The following is a 21180-nucleotide window of genomic DNA, read 5'->3' as shown; positions in this document are numbered from 1 at the left end:
AATAAAACATAAAGGCCTGTGTTTCCACTGCACTGGTTAACAGCCTCAAATAAAATATTCTCAAAAAACTTGCCTGTGGGCTTTAGGATCTTTCAGTGGCACTTAAACATCTGCAGAAAAGTATACAGGAATGTAAATATACATGCCAATATAATTTCATTATTCATGCCTTTTGTAAAACCAGAATATTGTCTACTGATGTTTGCTGGATGCCTTCTGCCACCTAGTGGTTCATTGTGTGACTGATGTCCAGTCTGAGCAGGACTTGGATGGGTTTCCATAGTCCATAGTGCTCTATGAGTTGATACAGTTAGTTAAATAAACGTGCTACTATTCAGGGAAGATGGACGTTTTCTAGATAGAGTGTGGTTGAGGTATTAATATAATTTAATATAATATAATATGAAATATTGGGATCAGGGCTTGGACCAAGTCCAAAGTCTCCTGCAGCACAGGTCCACTCTCTGCAAAAACACTTAAATACAAACATGTCACATTCACATCCATATTGTCATTTTTGAGCTTTTGAGCCAATATTTACTAGTATAAACTCACTGAAAAGCTTCCCGTTACCTCCTCACCTTCCTGTTTTCCCAACAAAGGGCTTATGTCATTCTTGATTTCTTTGCATTAGTAATGCAGCATGACATCATGCAGTATGTTGCAGCCTGCGAATGCATTTACGAGAATGTGTGCACTCAGTATTGAAGACTGTATGTTTGGAGGGTTTAGAAAATAGGATGTTTGAGCCCTCCGAAAAGGTTGCTATATTTAAAAAAAAAAAAATCTCACCTGTAGGTGTATGTAGACAGTTTTGCTGCTCAAAGCATTTACAAATGACATTTAGAGAAATCAGGACCAGTGTGTCTTTACAAAAACAGTCTCCCAGTTTCTCTGGATTATCTACAGGAGCCATAAATACTATTTTCATTGCTGTCAGTGCCACAATTAAAATGGAATTAAAATGCAACATTAAGCTACTGTATAAACTACAGTTACATTTAGCTTTACAATATCCATGTGTTTCAGACACTTGACCTGTTTTACTAGTTATTCTCAGTACTACTTCAAGGACTTTGTGTAAATTAAACAAAATAAAAAAACTGAAATTTGGAGAAGATAAGGTATAATTTGCTCAACAGTAAAACCAAAATAATCATAGATTTTGAAGTGGGAACATTAAAAATCAAAGTTAGCAAACAATGTCTTTGTTACTTAAGAATATATTATAACCTAAATGACCTAAATATTCCTCTAAATCTTTCCAAAAGATAAATGAAAATTCACAATTATAGAATAAGTCTATTAATACACTTACAGCTATTATTAAGGTCAGTAATTCTGGCAATCACATTGTTACAGGGATACATTGATCATATTGACAGTGGGGGAAGAAGTATTCAAATCACTTACTTATGTAAAAGTAAAGAAGATTTAGCAACAAAATGTACTTAGCATATCAAAAGTATAAGAATTAATAGTGCAAAATGTCAGCTGAACATGGGTCAAATGTCACCCCGTCAGTGTTGTTGTTGTGTTATTGGCTCATATTGATGCATTTGACATGTACGCAGCACTTTGTTTTGTATACAGCAATGCTGCGGTTGGTCACTTGCTATATATATGTTTGGGTACTTTAAATAATGCATCATTATCTGTACTAATATTATGTTTTTATGTATTTATGAATGAGTCTGAAAAGTAACTAGTAAACTATCAAATGTAGTAGAGGAAAATGTACAATACTTACAGTATTTGACATATATGATTATATATTGATTATATATCTGATATTTATTTTCGTATTCATTACCTCACCTATATAGCATACAACTTTTCTACTTTTACAACCCGCAAATCAGGTCATGTTGCCTAAGTATTATAATGTATATAATGTTTATGATGTATATAGATCAAATTCCATGTACTTGACTTTACTTTGTTGTATTTATTACTCCTAGTTGGTTCTTATCTGTTAACTTGTTTCCTGCACTGCTGTAACATCAATAGAGATAGATCAATAGAGTCTTATCTTATCTACTATATGTATATAAAGTAACATGTCTTTTCTTTTCACCATTTAATATTTATCTCAGCACTCCTTGCACTCTTCTTTGCACTGTTTGTATCCTGTTTACAGTCCACAGAAACTGTTTCACCTGTATACAATCATCCTTTGTGTATGTTTCTGAGGATTGTCGTGTTTTCTGTGTAAGTACATCTAGAGCCATTAAACCAGAGTGAAATTCCTTGGATGTGTAAGCATACTTGCCCAATAAAGATGATTCTGATTATCCTATTTAGTCAAGAAACAAACAAACAAAAAAATATCGGGATCTGGGAGTGGGCGTGGTCATGCACTGACGTCACTACGCGCAGCCCCCGCCCCCCCGCCTGTGTGCGGACAGTAGCGGAAGTTCCGCTCCGTCGTGAACTGGGACAGCAAGCGGTGAGTGTATGAATCTGTATTAGCTAGCGGGCCGCGGTTGTCATTTTTTTAACCACTTTATCGTGATCCAAAGTGACTCTTTTTGGGGTCACTTTGTCGTTAAAGGGGTCACCTAAAAAGTGGGCCGTGTTTGACGTTTGAATTCGAGCCGTAACCTTAGCTTGAAGCCGGCGAAGCGAGACGCCGGTAGAAGACAATACAGTTAATGAGACGTTAGCTAGTAGCTCCGACGTTACTACTAACGTTAGCTCCGGTTATTGTGTGTGTGTGTGATCGTGTGTGTGTATGTGTGTGTATGTGTGTGTGTGTCGAGCTAAACCGGGATTAATCCCGACGGTTGGGATGCGGTCAGTCTGTCTTTTTTGGGGGCAGCAGAGGCTTTACACCGCTGAATGCCTTCACTATACTGAGGATGATGATGATATCAACCATTCATTGTCGCCTTCCTCTTCGACACCCGCTTCCCTCTGCTTTAGACTCACTGCCTTTTTTTTTAGCTAACGGGTTTCATTTGGCTCTGTTTGACTGCAGTGTGTTTTAATAGTCGAGCTATTAACCTCCATCAGCAGGCGGAGAGCAAGGTTAGCTGCTGGTGTATGGTGTGAGGAGGAGGAAGAGGGGGAGGAGGACGAGGAGGAGGAGGAGGGGATGCCTGCCACTCACTGCCGCATATTATCCTGTTGTTTGCCAGCCATCCGTAGCCATTGAGCAGAGAGCTGTCTGAGTGCAGGAGCCTGCTGTTTGTGTGTTGAACCGTTTGACAGACTGCAGCTCGCTTTTTTTGTGTGTGTGTTTGTGTTTGACTTAAATGTAATTGGAGTCATGCAGGATGAAGACTCGTGATGTGCTTTAAGTTGGCTGCAACACAAGCGGCATCTTTCTCTCTTTCTTTCTTTCAAGTACTCAGATACTTTATTTAAGTAAAAGTACCAATACAGCAATGTAAAAATACTCCATTACAAGTATAAGTCCTGCATGAAAAATCCTACTTAAGTTAAAGTACATAAGTATTAGTAGCTTGATGTAGATAAAGTATTGCAGTAAAATAAGTGGTTTTGTCCCTCTGACTGATATATTATTATATATGACATTAGATTATTAATACTGACGCATCAGTGTTAGAGCAGCATGTTACTGTTGTAGCTGCTGGAGGTGGAGCGAGTTTCAACTACTTTATATACAGTTAGCTAGTTTAGTCCAGTGATTCCCAACCTATGTGTGGAGCCCCTCCAAAGGGTCACCAGATAAATCTGAGATGATTAATGGGAGAGGAAAGAAGAAAAAACAAAGTTCTGATACACAAATCTGTTTTCAGTTTTTGGACTTTTTCTCTAATCTTTGATTTTTGCTGAAATATTGGATCATTTGAACATTTATTGAAATGAAACCATGTAAGAAGTCTAGAGGGAAAAAATCACTATTTGGTGGAGCTGTTAACAACTCATAGACATCTGAAATGTGACCCCGACTACACACTGTCTTTTGTAAGACGTCAAAAGCCAAAAAGGTTGGAAACCACTGGTTTCATCTTTAACAATGTGTTGTATTTTAAAAGCTTGTTATATTATCCATTGTGTCAAATCTTCAACTGAAAAGTAACTAAAGCTGTCAAATTAATGTAGTGGAGTAGAAAGTACAATATTTCCCTCTGAAATGTAGTGGAGTGGAAGTATAAAGTAGAATAAAATGGAAATACTCAAGTAAAGTATAAGTGCCTCAAAATTGTACTTAAGTACAGGACTTGAGTAAAAGTACTTAGTTACTTTAAACCACCGTTTTCTTTCCCTCTTTGTTCCACTCAAAAGTAAAGCTGATAACTTACACTTTTTACCCAATAATCTGATAATTCTCTGATTGCAGCTTCTCTAATGTGTTTTCTGTAACATATTCTTTTTAAACTACATATCTTTGAGTTTTAGGCTGTTCATTAAACAATTATTAATTATTATTCATTTGAAGATGTCACCTTGTCCTCTGTGAACTTGTGACAGACATTTTTCACTTGCATTTTTCTGACTAATCAATTAATCATTGACAGATAATGGAAATAATAGTTAGTTACGGATGGTCCTAATAACAGCCTTTGACACCAGGAGAAGAGTTGATGATATCTCAATGATCAAAATCTGGAATGATGTCCAGTTTCATATCATAGTATTGATATTAGATCATCTGTATCTACAAAATGTAACCATAAGTTTTGAAAGCTTCCCTTCAAATTGAAGACAGCTATTGGAAAGAGTCTCTGAAAATCAAGGAAACGTAAATATGCAGGTTGTTGCTGCATCCATTTAGTGGTGCTGACAGAAGATGTATGCAGTCAGAAATTACATTACGTGATAAATTGAATTAAACTGAATTAGTAAATTGGAACAAGCCCTATTTTCAGTTGTTTTTCAGGCCTAACCTGAATTGGACTGGACGCTTGTGCACAGCATGTCACTATTTTTAACCACCGGCCTCCTCCAGAAGCGTAGAGAGTGAGCCATTGTTTCTTAGAGCGTGTATTGAAAACCCACACTGTGCTTTATGCTGGTAACTCTGGGTTGTGGATCATTGTGAATCCGTTGAACAATAACAGGTGGAGAGAAAAAGGGGGTATAAAAGTGATTAATCACCTCTTTGCATACGCTACCACTTTTAGAGAGCTTGTCCTACTTTTCCGAACAGATTGTCCAATGTTCCTGCACTCCTCCTCCTCTTAAACCTCCGTGTCTTTTCTTGTTATCTCTTTATTTTCACTCCTTGTGCTCTCTGTTTTCAGTCACAGCGTCTCTCTGGATCTGTGTGTTCCCTTTATTGAGTGCAGCTAAATTACATTTGGTAAAAGAATTTGCCTCCAACACCGAATTAGAATTTGGTGAAAATTAATGCAGATCTTGTGATGCACATTTTAATCATCTCCTGAGTCACATTTTGTACCTGTCGTTTGCTTACAGGACGGGTTCACAGTTTTTCCATGTCTGTCTTAAAACAACAGTCAGGTGCCCATATGAATACCGAAACAGGTTTTTCTTGTTTTAATCATTTCTCCTGTTCATACTGGCTATTAGAAGATCCCTTTATAATGCACTTACAATGTAAATAATCCACAGTCATCCGTCTGTGTAAAAATGTATTTAAAAGTTTGTCTTAGCTTCAGTCGTCCAAATGAGTCAAATCAAGAAGTTATCTTTCAATGTTACAGTCTTTTTAGCGCCAAAGTCCCTCTTTTTGTTACTATACTTCCTCTGCAGCTCAACAAGGAAACACAAAGAGGAAATTTGATGATAAAATGACTGTAAATGTGGCAGATATCCACCTGATATGACAAACTCAGACTGCTGAAGCCTTATGTAAGCTTCAGATAAACTTTTAAATGCATTTTTGTGTGGACGCACTGTGGATTTTGGCCTCCATCACTTAAACATTGAAAGCACATTTGAAAGGGATCTTTTAATAGCCAGTATGAACAAGAGGAATGATTACAGCGAGGAAAACCTCTTTCAATGTTCATATGATCACCTGACTGTCGTTTTAAGAAGGGGATGCACCGATCTGACTTTTTCAGTCTGATACTAGAGCTGCTCGATAATGCTTCCATTTTAATGAAATGTTTCAATCCACACAGACACGCGCGGGTGATGCTCATCTCACGGAGACCCCCCCCCGCGTTTTTTTTTTTTTAAAGCTCCCCAGTCTACTTCTGTCGCATTTAGTGAAGCGTAATCTGCACAGACATCCGTTTAAGTCACACAACTATCCTGCTGTATATGTGTTTTCAAGGTATTAACGGTATCTACGTTGATTGATCAAAGCTCCCAGTCTGTTTGTGAGCTGCCTGTTTCACTACAGGCTGATTCCTCTCATTTGCTACAGTGGGAGGAAGGATAAAATCAGAGTCAGTATCAGACCGATATCTGATCTCAGTATTGGTATCGATGCATCTAGTTTTAAGACAGACTTGAAAAATTGTGAACCCGTCCTTTAAGCAGAGTAAGCCTGCAGGGTGTGTCTCAGCTTAAAATGTCTGGTAGAAAACGTGTAAGAAACCTTCCTCCTGACATAGTTTGATGCTTAAAAATGAATACCAAAGCACGAGACTGTTTCCCTGCGCTTAACGCTGCCCAGTTATTATTCAGCTATTACTCATTTATCAAAGGTCAGGGTGCAGGTTAAAAACAAACTCCCTTTGTCCACACGCTTTAGACTCTTAAATCACACAGTCTACCTTCCACTTCCATGTGCTTTAGCTGCAAATATGACCTTCAAGTGATAATTTGTCACCAGCCAAAGAGCAAACATACAAGCTACAGGCCGATCTGTGCAGCACTTAACCGCTCGCTCATAGCAGCGGTGGAATTTTAACACCCATCGAGTATAATCCCGCTCAAGGTTTACACATTAACCTTTGCGTTTCAGACATTTCCCTGTCTCCTCACCGCCTATTTCCCAATCAGGCAGCTCGCCGTCTGACCCCCCTGTCCCGTCTTGTTTCACCCTGTCCCACATCACAAAGTCAAAGGGCATTAAGGAGCTTTTTACTGCTCAACTTTACTATAAAATAACCTGATCTGTTATCAGCGGCTGACTCACTGCAGCAGGATGGATGTTTGCAGCGGATTTACTGAACACAGCGGAGGGAGGGAGGGTGTGTGTTTCATTTAGTTAATGAGTCCCGTCACTTGCTGACTACAGAAACCTGCCCAACACACACAAAGACATACCTCATGACTGCTCTTTTAGGTTCAGCAGCAGGTTCATTATGTGTGTGTGTGTGTGTGTGTGTGTGTGTGTGTGTGTGTGTGTGTGTGTGTGTGTGTGTGTGTGTGTAGAAGCGGTATGTCCAGTTCCGTTGTTCCTGTCTGAGGGCTGAATTGCAGCACTGATAACAAGCCGGAGCTGATCATTGTCATCGCTGGTGTCTAAAAAAAAAACCCTGTTTAGTCCTCCTAAACTACGTGACAGATTCCACCGTATGTACAGGACGCTGCCCATTACATGTGTCTGCAGATCCCTGTTTTTAATAAGCTCTACCTGGTTCAGAATTTGAACACATCCTCGTGATTTAACGTTTGGTTTTTGACTTTTGTGAAAGAAAATTGTAATCCAAATTCTTTTTAAAGCTACCACATGTCAGGTTTTTGCTTTCAAGGGTGCAGGTTTTGTTTTAGGGGTGCAGGGGTTGTCAACGCCTTAAAAATCCCTTATTTCCAGCATTTATTGCATTTAAATACATTTACATCAATCTAGCAAATGAAACATTAAGACAATGGTAATCATACTTTTCATAATATTGGTAGCTAGAGCTTAGATTAGTTCATTAGTCGATCGACAGAAAATTAATGTTTCAGCCATTTTTCAAGTGTAAATGCAGAACCTTTGATGATTTCAGCCTCTTACATGTGATAATTTGCTGCTTTTGCTTGTGTTAAATTAGAGTAAACTGAATATCTTTAGGTTTTAGACTGTTGGTTGGACAAAAGAGGACATTTGAAGACGTTACTGTGGAAATTCTGATAATTGTTAGTTGCAGCACAACAAAACTTTGAAATTCTATTTAAATGTATGTATTACTGATGTACTAACCTGACTTAAAAGCACATTCAGTTTGATTGAAATTGATGATTTTATGTTTACTACTTTACCAAAAGGGCTCTTTACAGCTTTTGATTGATGTTCAATTGTTGTGCCCCTAACTGTAACTAAAAATATAGATTATCTAATTTTCATATACATGAAACACATGGCACAGGAAACAGCCTCCTCCAATCGGAGCGTACGGCAGTCTGTATGAAGCCTGACAAGCGAAACACGGTGCATAAAAATCCACATAGTGCTGACTGCTGCTGTAAAGCTCATTGCTCTGAGTTTTTATAATTAAAGGCAACTCAGATGAGCATATTAACATTTTTTATCTCCTCTCGTCTGAGTTTTGGCAGCTTGACAGTCAGAGGACGCTGCTTAGAAAGGATTTTAGTGAATACATCAAACAGAAACTGTACACGTATCTTAAAAAATGTGATTTTTTTTAAAAGTGAGAGAGATGTTTCCAGAGGAAGTGATGCCCTTGTGAGCTTTATTGAGCTTGCACAGTTCGCTTGTCCTGCAGCTCTAGAAACCAGAGAACAATCTTCCCCAATTTAATGTGATGTAATCAAATGACTCCGAAGCCTGGAGCTGATACATTAGCAGCAAAGTAGACTGGACTGGCGGATTATTTGCGTATGCTGATATCTATTTGTAGTATTAAAAAACATCTATCATGCAGAAACTGCTCCTGAAGATTGTGGTCTCTGTACGAAAACACAGGACTCAAAGATTGAGCTGATTTTAAATAGTTCCAGTTATATCTGCCATGTGAATCATCTCGTGATTAGTATGTCAGGCCTGAAAACTCAAACTGGAGAATCATGTGGAGAAGAAAAACAGGAACATTTAACCAATTGCTCCAAATGTCTGAAAATATATGAGAGTTTAAATATCTTTGTTTGGCCCCAATGCACATGACAACATATTATGTACTTAATGATAATATGTACTTGCAGACTCTCGGCTCTGCAGTCAGCTGACGCCTTGTTTTTCTGTCCTCTCTGACTCCAGCACCTCTTACAGTGTATGTGTGGCAACAACATGTCTGTGCCGCTGCTCGCCGAGGCCGTGACGGTGTCTGGGGAGGAGAAGGAGACCGCAGTGGTGAGTTAGACCACAAAACCAGACACACTTTTCACTTTTTAAGTCTTTCATGTTATTGATGCTTGTATTCAGAGAGTCTTAACGATACTGAGAAAGACATTTTCAGAGGGAAACATGGGCAGCTGTTGGTATCCAACATGGTGTTTTGGTGATGAAACGTCGACATGGGTCACTGTCCGGTTGTGCTTGATATTAAAGGGATATTACAACTAAAATTCCTTGTCATCCACTGGCCATTTACTTTGGCTTTACTTCGAGACTTTCATTCATTCAAAGAAGTTTTAATGTCCCTTTATTTGCCTTTGAACATAACTGTCTTATTGTCTGCCTCATTTTAGCGGATACACATTTTGGTAATATTGTGATACTACTGCTGCAACGAGTAATTGATTGGGTGATTAATAATAAATTAATCTGCAACTTTTTAAATCGTCGATTAAGAAATTTTTCAAGCAAAATTCCAAATATTTGATGGTTTTTAAATGTAAGAATTTTCTGTTTTTCTTTATCTTATATTGCTATAAACTGATTTTTCTTTGCTTTTAAAAAGTTTGTTATAAGACACCTGATGACATCACCATGTTTAGGATATTGTGATCGCCATTTTTCATGTGATACTGATTTGATTTTTGTCTAAATTGCTTAATCTGTTGTATTTAAATGCTGACAAAATCAGGTGTGAAAAATGTTCGAGGAGTGTTTAAAATTTCGTTTGACATCAGATTTACCATCAACAGGACTTTATATCGAACCTCAACACTGATCGTAAATGTGTCTCTAACACCCAGTTTGAAAACTGTTAAGTGCTTAAAGCTGGCATTTAATGTCTGATAAGATTAGTTGTCTTGTTTACTCGTTCTTTAATCAGCTCGTTCTTGATTTAAAGGACCAATGTGTAGGATTTAGTGCCATCTAGTGGTGAGGTTGCAGATTGCAACCAAATGAAAACCCTTCACCCTCCTCCTCTCCTCTTGTAGGAGATCTATGTAGATAGAAAGGCCTCATTCTAAGGTAACGCAGCAATTCTTATTTTCAGGTGATTATACATTAACTAAAACATAGGTATGTTATATTCCATTTCTGCCAATAGATCCCCCTAAATCTTGCACACTGGTCCTTGAAAATTAAAATTATTATATCATTTATTGTAATAATTATAATAAATTATAATTAAATTAATTATATCAATTTTAGACTTTTTTTCTGTTCTTTTATGGCTTCTTGTGATCAGATAATATTTCGTATTTGATCATTTTGGCTTCTTTTGTCATGTTAGCAGAAAACAGTTTTTTGAAAAAACATGTTTATATTCTTCAAAGTAATGAAATAATTCATTTAAGGTACTGAAACTCAGTTATCTTATTGGCAATAGCCGTGAAACATTTCAAATACCAAATAAATAATAAATACCCAGCCCTTAGTTAAAGGAACAATCCGTAATTCAAAAGCAAACTGAAGGGTTTTCCCACCAACAGAAGACCAAATTGAAACCTGCTATGAAATAATTCACAGCTCTTTTAATGCCTTTAATAGACACTGAACCACTGCTAAAGCTGAGATATTGGTTGTGTCTAAAATCACTGTCTGAAATTTATGCTCTAATGATGCCTATAACGGTATGAAAAGGTTTTGTCCATGGCCCGTTCACTACTTCCTGTTGTTTTTGGACAGAAATTTGTAATTTTGGACACAGATGGTGATAAGAGTTTGTTTACATCACTAATGTTTTTGAACAAAGCAGTATTTTATTTTGATATTAAATAAATATCAAATTTCATCCTTAAGTGAAAATTTTCTATCATATTCAATTTCGACTAATACAATAGAGATCCGTATGATTAGCATACCAACGATTTCTGCCACATTACAAGTCCAAAGTCTAAGGAGTAAGTCCGTTATTCCTTTGTAATGAGAAGTCGCACCTGTAGCTGCACCTGGCACATTGTGTAGATGCTCAGCTGGAGCTGTGTGTAAAAATTAAACACGTTTTTCAATGAGCTGTTGTCAGGTACAGTGCAGGGATTTGTTTAACACCAGGATAAAAGCAAATTCACTGCTTCCAGCTCTGAACCTCATGTCCAACCTTACATGGAAGAAAGTGTTTTGATCTCGGTAAAGATGGCTGAATCTTTGATTTCAAGCCAACAGGCAGTGTATTGCCAGTTCTCTAAATTGTTTTTATTACCTTTCATAGTTTCTCTGCAGGGGAGTAGCGTGTGTGCATACTGGCAGTGAGTGCTTACTTTGGCAAGATCGGGAGTTTGGCATCTATTTTTCCCTGTTTGGGAACAAGTATGCACACTTACCAGTAGGACATTGTGTGCACAAGAAAAGATACAATCTGATAAATTGGCTCAAAGTTCAAAAAGGGTTTTTTGTTCTTTTTTTTTCTTGTCATCTGTAAAGTGCAAGATGGATATGAACATACTGTACTGCTCACAGGGAGATCACAAGTTTCCTCCCTTCAGCAACGAATGCGTCCAATGTGATCGATCAATATCAGGAACATATTAAAGTCTTTGTATTTGGATTTAGGGGGAAATGTTAAGAAATGTTCCCAGTTATTTTGGGTGTAGTACGAATATTTATGAGTTATAAATTCTGAAAGTCTTATCTGCTGTTTTTTATGTTACAGGTGATCTTCCTCCATGGTTTGGGAGACTCAGGGTGAGTGATGTTTGAACATTTAGTCTTCAGTGAAGACTATGAGCCTTACTTCCTTTTTCTATTGTACATTATTGTCAGTATTTTAATGTATATGTGAACAACATCAAAGAAGATGTGCTATGATAGTATCTACATCATCTGGTTCTTTTCATACTTGTGCTCGGCATTGGCGAATTATTTTCCCTGCTTCAGATATTGTAACCGATACTTTTCATGATGAAAGGTTGTCGAAACTCAATACTTATTTAGTATCAAAAATTTTCAAATGATACCCAGCAGTATTCTTGAGTATTAAAGGTACCTTGTGGAATAAACAAAGTTTCTGTTTAAATTTAGTGTTGTTGACCTAAAAGCGCCCCTTCCTGTATAGTAGCTGCCATTGGTGTGTGAGTGTCTGTGTTAATGGGTGAACAAGCAGCAAAGCTTCTGACAAAAGCGCTATATAGATGCAGCCATTTACCATTTAGTCTATTAATCAATTAGTCGATCGTTAGAAAATTAATTGGCAGTTATTTTGATAATCGATTACCTGTACTGAGTCGTTTTTTAAAGAAGAAAATGCAATATAATATTAATATTTTCTGTTTTTTTTAGTCTTCTATGACAATAAACTGAACATCTGGATTGTTGACTGTTGGTCGGGTAAAAATGGGTAAAAAAAATCTTTAAATTTTAGACTAAATTTGACTGTTCATGTAAAACAAAACAATAAAATAAATGGGATTTTCTGTTGTCTGCCAGAGTTACATACTGTACATGATGCCAGAGTGTAATGTAGGGAGATAAAATTCACAAAAGATAGAATTAAAAAGTTAAATAAATAGGTAAAATGTGGAAATACGTGATTTCAACTAACAACTATTTTAATAGGGTTTTTTTGGAGGCTTGAGTTGTGCTGGTGGACTCATGACCACAGTATCTTTACTTAGCTTTCTTTTTTTGTAAGGAAAATATATAATCTGCCCAAGATACACAAAGTGGCAAAGTGTAAATGGGATAATTTATGCCTACATTCATGATACACTACTGGCAACACCATAAATGATTCATTTAAAAGTACTTGAATCAGTACTTGAAGTCAGATGATTCACTTTAATCAGATGTTTGGTTCTTCGGTTAGTTCTAAAAATAAAATGTGGTAACAGTGCTTATAAATAAAATATTCCCCTTTTTGTGAGTGTTTTTCTCTTTAAGTGCCTAACTGTATCTCAAAAGCAAACATTTGTAACGAGCCACTATGATACTGTACACCGTATTATATATTATACTACGCTGTCATACATCTGGGATTGATGCTCTGTGTATCAGTAATTCTGCTTAAACTGGATTAGAAACAAAGAACCTCTTTCTCTGTTTTCTGTCAGGCATGGGTGGGCCGACAGTATGACGTCGATCCAGCTGCCTCATGTCAAGTTCATCTGCCCCCACGCGTAAGTCTTTTTCCTCCCTGATCCGTCTGTCATATTTTATACTTCCAAGGCTATCACTTGTCAGCAGGGAGGAGAATTAAAATCTTCTTACTTTGTGTGGGGAAAAAAAACTAATCACTTTTTTTTTCAGAAGGCAAAAGCAGCTTGAAACCAGTAGTTTATCTCCCATCCTGTTTGGCAAAGCGAATAAATCATTTCAGCTGCTGGTGACTGTCATGTTCTCGTTTCTTTCCCTCCCTTTTCCCCCCTTCAGGCCCCGGATTCCCGTCACTCTCAACATGAAGATGATGATGCCCGCGTGGTGAGTTGGCGTGATGAAAGAGACAGCCTTTTTGCTCAACACTGGATGCTATTGTTTCCCTAGAAACCACAATAGGCTCCCATATTGCCAGTGACAATCCTGTGATTATATCTATTGATTTCCTTACTCACTGGCCTCTGCATATGTACAGGTTTGACCTCATGGGTCTCAGCCCCGACTCCCCAGAAGACGAATCTGGAATCAAGAGGGCGGCAGAGAACAGTGAGTTTTTAAATGTCATAGAAATGACATTTCTGTCGATCAATGTCAGTACTCTTAACATATCAGCTTGAAATGTCTGTTCCAGTTCAGAGTCTGGCTGGGGACCTTAATCACATGTCCATTCCACACTTCCCCTCATGTTTCCTGTCACTCTCTGCTGGTGATCAGCAAATGCAGACAAACATGCCACTAAAAAACAGATATCTGTCTGTTCCAGTAGAGCCCAGTCCGACCTGTCCAACCAGTGTTTTGTCACTGCACTATAAAGATTTAGTACCTCTAAATTATCAACTTTTTAAAGACTAATAAAAATATTGTATACGTTAACATTTGACATTAAATAGCTTCAGATAATGTGAGACTATGTAAGGCGGTATGCCTACGCAAGCGCTTTTCAAAACCTAAATTATTATTATGTGCTTTACAGAATGAAGAAAAGAGAAAGAAAGAATATGCAAGCAATATGTAAAAAAAACAAACAAACAAGGAGAATAAAGTGTACAAACCACAAATTACAAAGTTCTAATCAGGAAAAGGCCAAAGAAGACAGGTGGGTTTTCAGCTGCTTTTTAAAGATGTGAACTGTGCTTCTCTGAGACAACAGCACAATCAGCGTTAGTGGATGTACAGGCTGAAAACAGCCCTGCATTAAAACAGTGTAAGGGGCTGTATTGGTGGGGTTGTGTTGCTTCAGGCACATGTGAGACATGAAAAACAATCCCGGAAGTCCGAGTTTGAATAACAGATACATGAGTTTATGCGCAGCGGTTTATAAACTCTGAGACAGGATTTCATAACTCTAAAAAGTTATTATGGCAGCAATTATTTTTAGTTGCCGTGATTGGGAGGTAAACAGTAGAATCACAGTGAATGTGTGCTTGCACGTATTTGATTTGCACAGCAGAAATGAATTAGATTCAGATTTAGATTCAGATCAACTTTATTATCCCACACAGGAAATTCGTTTGGTCCAACGCTCCAGACATAACAGCACCATAGAAACCACAGTAAAAACAATAGAATACCCAGTAAGACCATAGCATAATCATAATAAATAAAACACATTTGATCACACTGAGACAGAACAAAAACAATAAATCAAATAAAAGCAATCAATCCAACAACATTGAATGCAAGTTGATATAAAAGTGTAAAAAGAGTGAAAACAAACAAACAGTGGAACATGGACCATGTCGCCGCAGGCGCCACTCGAGAATTACATCGTGGCAAGAGCGGGAGGCCTTTGTGTCGGTGCCCAATTGCATCACTGGACTGGCCTCATTTAAATACGTGAAAAACATTTTTCACAAGCTGCTAAAGTCAGTCTGAATGTAGCCTTAGTTTTCGATCTTGAAATAGGACGCAATCCCTCTTCTGACGACCTTTCAGCATCATTACACTTAAAACGAAGTGCTTGTTGGAACGTCGAACAGTGTCTGAAATCTTCTTCTTCAAACACCTTTCCGACTTTGGAAATGGTTGGTAGGATTGTGGGTTTCAGAAACTTTTTTATAGGTTTCTGAAACCCACATTGCTACCATCACACTGGGGCAGAAATTGGCTCGGTGTGCAAAGCTGAGATGGTCTTTAGTGTTCAAACTTCTCTCTCATGGTACATCTGTCACTTTTCGTGTTCACAGCTGATTGCAACACTATGAATGTGTTTGAGGAGAGTTTGTCCAAAAAATTTGCTCAGTCATCCTGTGGCCCTTCAGATCAGATATCAACACTTTTGCTTTTAGACGGTTGAAACTTTGTGCGAACTAGTTCCTTTTTAGTTTAGTTTTCAGCTTTGACTCTGAAACTGCCAGAAATGTATTGAAGATCTGAGGCTCCTCCCAGTGGTCAGAGGGCACAATGACTCCTATAAATAAGACACAACAAGTTTATTTATATAGCACATTTCAACAACAAGGCAATTCAAAGTGCTTAACATAGAACATAAAAGGCATCAAGACAGAATATAAAAGCAACACAAGGCAATATAAAAAGACATTTAAATACTATTAAAAAGTTTTATATTGGAAATAAAAAATAAGCTAAAATAGAAGACAGATAAAACAGGAGAATAAAAGTTATAGTGCAGTGTAAGATATTAATCAAAACCCTCAAATTTGGTTTAAAAAAAGCAGCGGCAAACGGAAAACTCTTCAGCTGTGATTTGACAGGAAGTCAAACGGAGAGAAGCTAAAACTGGTGTTGTGTCCGTGATCTACGATTTGTTTGTATGCACTCGCCAAGTAAATTCAGAAAAACATGCTTCTTTAGTATGACAGACATTTGTCTTTCCACCATTCGCTCCCCAGTGAGCCAAGTTAGCGTTTAGCTACCTCCCCATTATCACAAATCACTCCCTATTCATAACATCTGATGGTTTATTTGACAATCTGCATAACGTGGCTTCTTTCCACTGAATAACACATAGTCCCTCTTGCTTTCCTCCAGTCAACGCCATAATTGAACATGAGGCTAAAAACGGGATCCCCCCACACCGTATAATGCTCGGTGGCTTCTCTCAGGTAAGAATGTACATCTTAGTTTTCTTTTGATGTTCATGTTTGCAGTACAGGATATTAGGAAATTCTTGTTAATGCATGGAATAAACTTAGTGTCCTCTTGTTTTTTTTCTCTCTCTGTCTGCTTCCTCCATTCCTCCTCAGGGTGGGGCCTTGTCCTTGTATACCGCCTTGACCTGCCAGCATCAGTTGGCTGGTGTTGTGGCCCTCAGTTGCTGGCTACCACTTCACAGGAGTTTCCCATCGGTACAGTGACAGTTTTATCAGGAACAAGTTATATGGGTCTTCTGCCTCCCTAATTCTAACTTTTTTTAGATGGACTGCCTTTAGTTTCTGTATTGAAATAGTTCCACGCTGCAGAAACCTTGAAACTTTATCATATCACGCTGCCGGAAGTTTTAATAATGTGTGAGATTTAAAGTCCCTCTCCACTTAAAAATGTTCTTCTTATTGTTTCTTCACCCACATGTTTGACCTTCACTGTGCAGAATGATGTATGTCCAGTTTGTTTTTACATTCATCTGTTGAAGGGAAAGTGTCTCTGCTCACCTTAAATTTGAGTTTAAGACGCGCACCTACAAGCAGGATTTGCAACATCACAGCTAGTTTGAGGCCAGTCGTGGTCCAGTATGCAGCTTACACAAGTGTGATGTGGAAACTTGAAGCCCTCAATGCACAAACACTTAAAATGGACAGTGAAGTAGGAAACAACTCGTAACCAGTAGTTAAAGTTTTGAAATGAAAAACATTTGTATATTCATAGATTCTGGATTTTTCAATGAAGGAGAAGGACGAAATGTCGTTTAGATAATTTCTAACTAGGAACCTTTTTGTGGAAAAACTATAAATGTCTTAAGACATTTTTGGAAAGGGGCTTTAAGAATACTCCCACACCCAAACAAAAACACTGTTCACATGTAGAAAGAAGAAGAAAAAAAAAAAAAGGACGTTGGCCCATACTAACATTTTTAGTTTGTTTTCATAAAGGTCTCTGTCCACACTAAATGCCTGAACCAAGTAAGAAGGAGAAATATTTTCTTCTTCCTCTCCTTCAGTCGACAAACTTAAAAACTGGGCATCACGGCCAACATCTGAGAGTCCTGTTATTCTGCTGAGTCTCAGCTGGTTAAACCTCCGTTCTGTCTCCACCTGATCTCCATCATCATTTAAACTGTGTTTGAATACACAGTTTCAACACAGTACTCATGATTTAGTTGTCGTCATAACATACTTTTCTGTTTCTGTTGTCAAGACAAGTGGACTAACATTGATTTGATCTCTGGTAATAAATGCTAATTGTTAACCAGGCAAATCATTGGTCATTTTATGATCATGTCTGACAAAATAATAATAAATACAGCTTGATTAAACCTTTATTGTATGATCAACTATCCAGGTTATAGGTGACATAAAGAGAAAGATCAGCTCTCCCCAATTTATCCACTCTAGAGACTGTTTGTGGGAAAAAACTAAATTTTTGGGTAAGAATACGTTGTCTTAAATGTGGACGGAGGGCCGCGGTCTAAGTCTGTTTTGTCTCTGCTCTGCAGGCGTCTAGCAGCAACAAGAACATCCCGATCTTGCAGTGCCACGGTGAGATGGACTCCATGATCCCGGTAAAGTTTGGTGCCATGACGGCGGAAAAACTCAAATCCATAGTCAACCCTCAGATGATCACCTTCAAATCCTACCCAGGGCTCTCTCACAGCTCCTGTCCTCAGGTACTCTACCTCTGTGCGCTTATGAAATTAAAGCCGCATTAAGAGATTTTTGGGTCAAATGACGTAAAAGAGTTATTCGATTTGGTGTTTATATCAAAAATATTGCTTAATGCAGGTTTAAATGTTTTACTATTGCTAGTATGACCTCCTGGGTCCAGACGTATTTCCCACAATGTAAATTCCCATTTTAAAGTTTTATTTTAAGGCTCAATATTTCTCAACATAGAAGCCCAGGAGTCTCCTGGATAATGTAACAGTATTATGGGTTTATGGTCAACTTTATATCTGAGAAATCCCGTTTTTTTTCTGTTCTTTTTGGTATGTTGGGTGTCTCTAAATACTACAGTACCCATCAAAACCCAACCGAACTCTGCCTACTGAGGTCAGACAGGCCACATCTGTAGTGTCTTTTAAATCTTTGTCTTTATTTGTTTTTTGATAATTATTTGTTCTTTTTCTGTAAAGCACGTTATAACTTAGATAAGAAAAGTTAAATAAAATAAAGTTTATTATTATTATCATGCTTATACACACCTTGAAAGTGCTCCACCCGCCTGACCTTGACTTCCAGAAATCTGAACAGTGGAAGTAATTCCTCCCACTTTTCAAATCAACAACTAGATTTAATTTACTTAAGTTCATCCTGAAAACTTAACTTTTTTCTCCCCTTACTTTTGTAGGCAAACAGGTATTTTCTTTTTAATGTAGGCTCAGTATTTTTATACTTTCCATAACAGATAAGACAACTTGGCATCCATTTTATTTGTCCACTGTACCAACATCTATTTTTTTCTTCCCTGCAGGAGATGGCGGCTGTAAAGGAATTTATTGAGAAGTATTTGCCCCGGATCTGACCTCACCTCATCCCTACTGTGACCCCCCTGAGACACTGACCTCTCACCCCCGATCTGCCATTCTCCCACAGGAAACAGCCATGAGCACCCCACCCCACCCCTCCCCCAACTCCCCCTTTCTTCCACACACATCGACAACATAACAAACACACGCATGATCACGCACCCACATTTTCACAATAAAGATTGGATCCACACAACTAAACAAAACATCTGCTTCTCATGCAGTCCAAGCCAACAACACTCATACTGAAAACAGATCTGTCAAACACACTGATTTGATAATAACATAATTAAGTGCTTGCACTTACAAGTCTTAGCCTTCGGAGGGAGAAACACTGACTCACACAGAACATTCCCTTTGGATTTATTTAAAAACCTGTCTGTCGCCTCCATCCTGACCCTAGTTTTACTCCACTTTTACCTCATTTTGCTTCACCTTTCCTTTTTTTTCAGCTGTCACATCCTCCATTGCTTCCACTGCCACGCCTTTCCTTCTCGCCAACACCTACCTGAAACTGTCTGTGACCATACTAACAATGTAACTCCAGTAGAGTTAGTGTAGTATGGTCCCACAGAGTCTTGCTCAGGTGCAGTGAGCGCTGGTTTTTAAATGGTTTCAGATCTGGAGCAGCTGGTTCCCCACCAACCCATCCACCCCATCGCCCTAGCACCCCATTACAAGTACACCGCAGCCTGTCCTGGTCTTGCATTGGTAATCTATGAAGGCTCCTTTTTACTGAAATATCTACAGGAGCCTGACATTTCTTTTTTAAAATGAGTGTGATTAAAATTTACTGCATTATATGAAGAAAATCCAATTGAAATAAAAGAAAACTAATCAATCGATACTTTTGTTACCCTGCGCTGTTTATTTCATAAGCTTCCACACCTGCATGTTAGTAGTTTCTTTCTGCTTTGATTATGTGATTCTTTATGTAAAAGTACCTCAGTTGATTTCCTTTTTTTTTTTTTTAATAAGATTGTAGGCTTAAAGGTGAATGACTTTACCTGTATGAGATGCATGAAATAATGCATCACTCCAGATGGTTGCAGACCCGCACAGACTGCACACCACGAGTCTTTTCACTGTTCCTCCCACCAAATTTTCCTCATTTTAAATATTTTTCCCATTCAGGTGCTTCTGTTTCAGCAGCAGCAACCCTATGAATAGCCTCCTCTTCATCCAATCCCAGTTGATTTTTTTTTTTAATGGTTTTGGTTGTTTTAAACATGCTTATGGGTTGTTATATTGTTCCATATCTTTATCCACAACACCAAAGCAGTTTAAAACTGATGGAGACCATTTATTTCCACTGTAATAAAATAAGGTCACCTCCCAGCTCCCTCCGTTTGGCAACTTATTATACTGTAACCCATTAATAAAACATAGAAGGTCAGATTTAAAGTGAAACCCCACACTATTAATATTCACTTCTTTTAAACAAAACAAAAAAAAGGCTAAACAATGGGAGAGCTTTGGCAAGAAGCTGTTCCAACCTAACTGAAGAGTGATTTTACAAATAAAAAAAAGTTAACCTTGAACAACTTGTGATCCTTGGACGTAGGAGTGTAACTCTGAGGAGTCGTGTGTGCTTAAAAAACATAAATATATATCAGGTGTTCTGCATTTTCCTTTGTGAATGTTAATTTTGCTCTCCTCATTATTACCTGTTCTATATTGCTGTTTTTCAAACCTGATTTAAAAACAGTGGAAAAGGAAGAAAGACATCTGATTTGATTGTTGTTCAGAAATCAATGAATGTCTCTCTTATCTCCTTGAGTGCTTTTATATTTTCCCGTTTCTCTAAATCTCTGATGCAGCCCTGTGTTCTGTGCTTAACTTGATTTAGCTTTTTTCTCCTCTTTGACACCTTCACCTTTTTTTTTTTTTTTTCCAATTATTCCAACATTTCCCCCTGTGTGACAACGTCGCACTGTCTTGTATGTTTTCCTGGGTTGTATGTTGTCGTTGGTTAAACTTTTTACATATGTGTTTTTGTTTATTGGATTTATGTTTCATTGTGTTTTGTCACCGTTGTCATCTCATCCTCTTTTGTGTGCGTTTATAATGATGACCATTAATTAAACATGTTGAGGTGAGACAAGTGGTCTCTCCACTTATTTTGTTTCCAAAACACCTGTATGCGGAATAAATGACCAAAAAAAAGTCCATATGAGTCAAGTGTCTTTTATTTTCCATTTTACATATTTTCCTTGATATAGATCAGAAGATCAATAAACAGAGTGATAGATAGGTATGAGGAAAATTTTAAAAAACAAAAAAAGCAAAACTATAATTCAGTAAACACCACAGCTTTCCTTTAATTGAAAACTGTAATCAG

General features: G+C 37.8%; 1 protein-coding gene across 1 annotated transcript; it reads left to right on the top strand.

Moving 5' to 3' along the window:
- The first annotated feature begins 2349 nt into the window (after positions 1-2349).
- On the top strand, positions 2350-21008 carry lypla2 (lysophospholipase 2). Its single transcript, XM_067612256.1, has 10 exons — positions 2350-2449; positions 9032-9124; positions 11760-11791; positions 13156-13221; positions 13475-13522; positions 13674-13744; positions 16190-16263; positions 16405-16506; positions 17811-17981; positions 18785-21008. The coding sequence occupies exons 2-10, from the start codon at positions 9047-9049 to the stop codon at positions 18833-18835; spliced, it is 693 nt and encodes a 230-aa protein (XP_067468357.1). The 5' UTR covers positions 2350-2449; positions 9032-9046; the 3' UTR covers positions 18836-21008.
- The last annotated feature ends 172 nt before the right edge of the window (positions 21009-21180 follow it).

The sequence above is a fragment of the Thunnus thynnus genome, chromosome 15, assembly GCF_963924715.1.
Source record: "Thunnus thynnus chromosome 15, fThuThy2.1, whole genome shotgun sequence".
Taxonomy (NCBI): Eukaryota; Metazoa; Chordata; class Actinopteri; order Scombriformes; family Scombridae; genus Thunnus; species Thunnus thynnus.
This window is presented reverse-complemented; position numbering and strand designations above follow the sequence as displayed.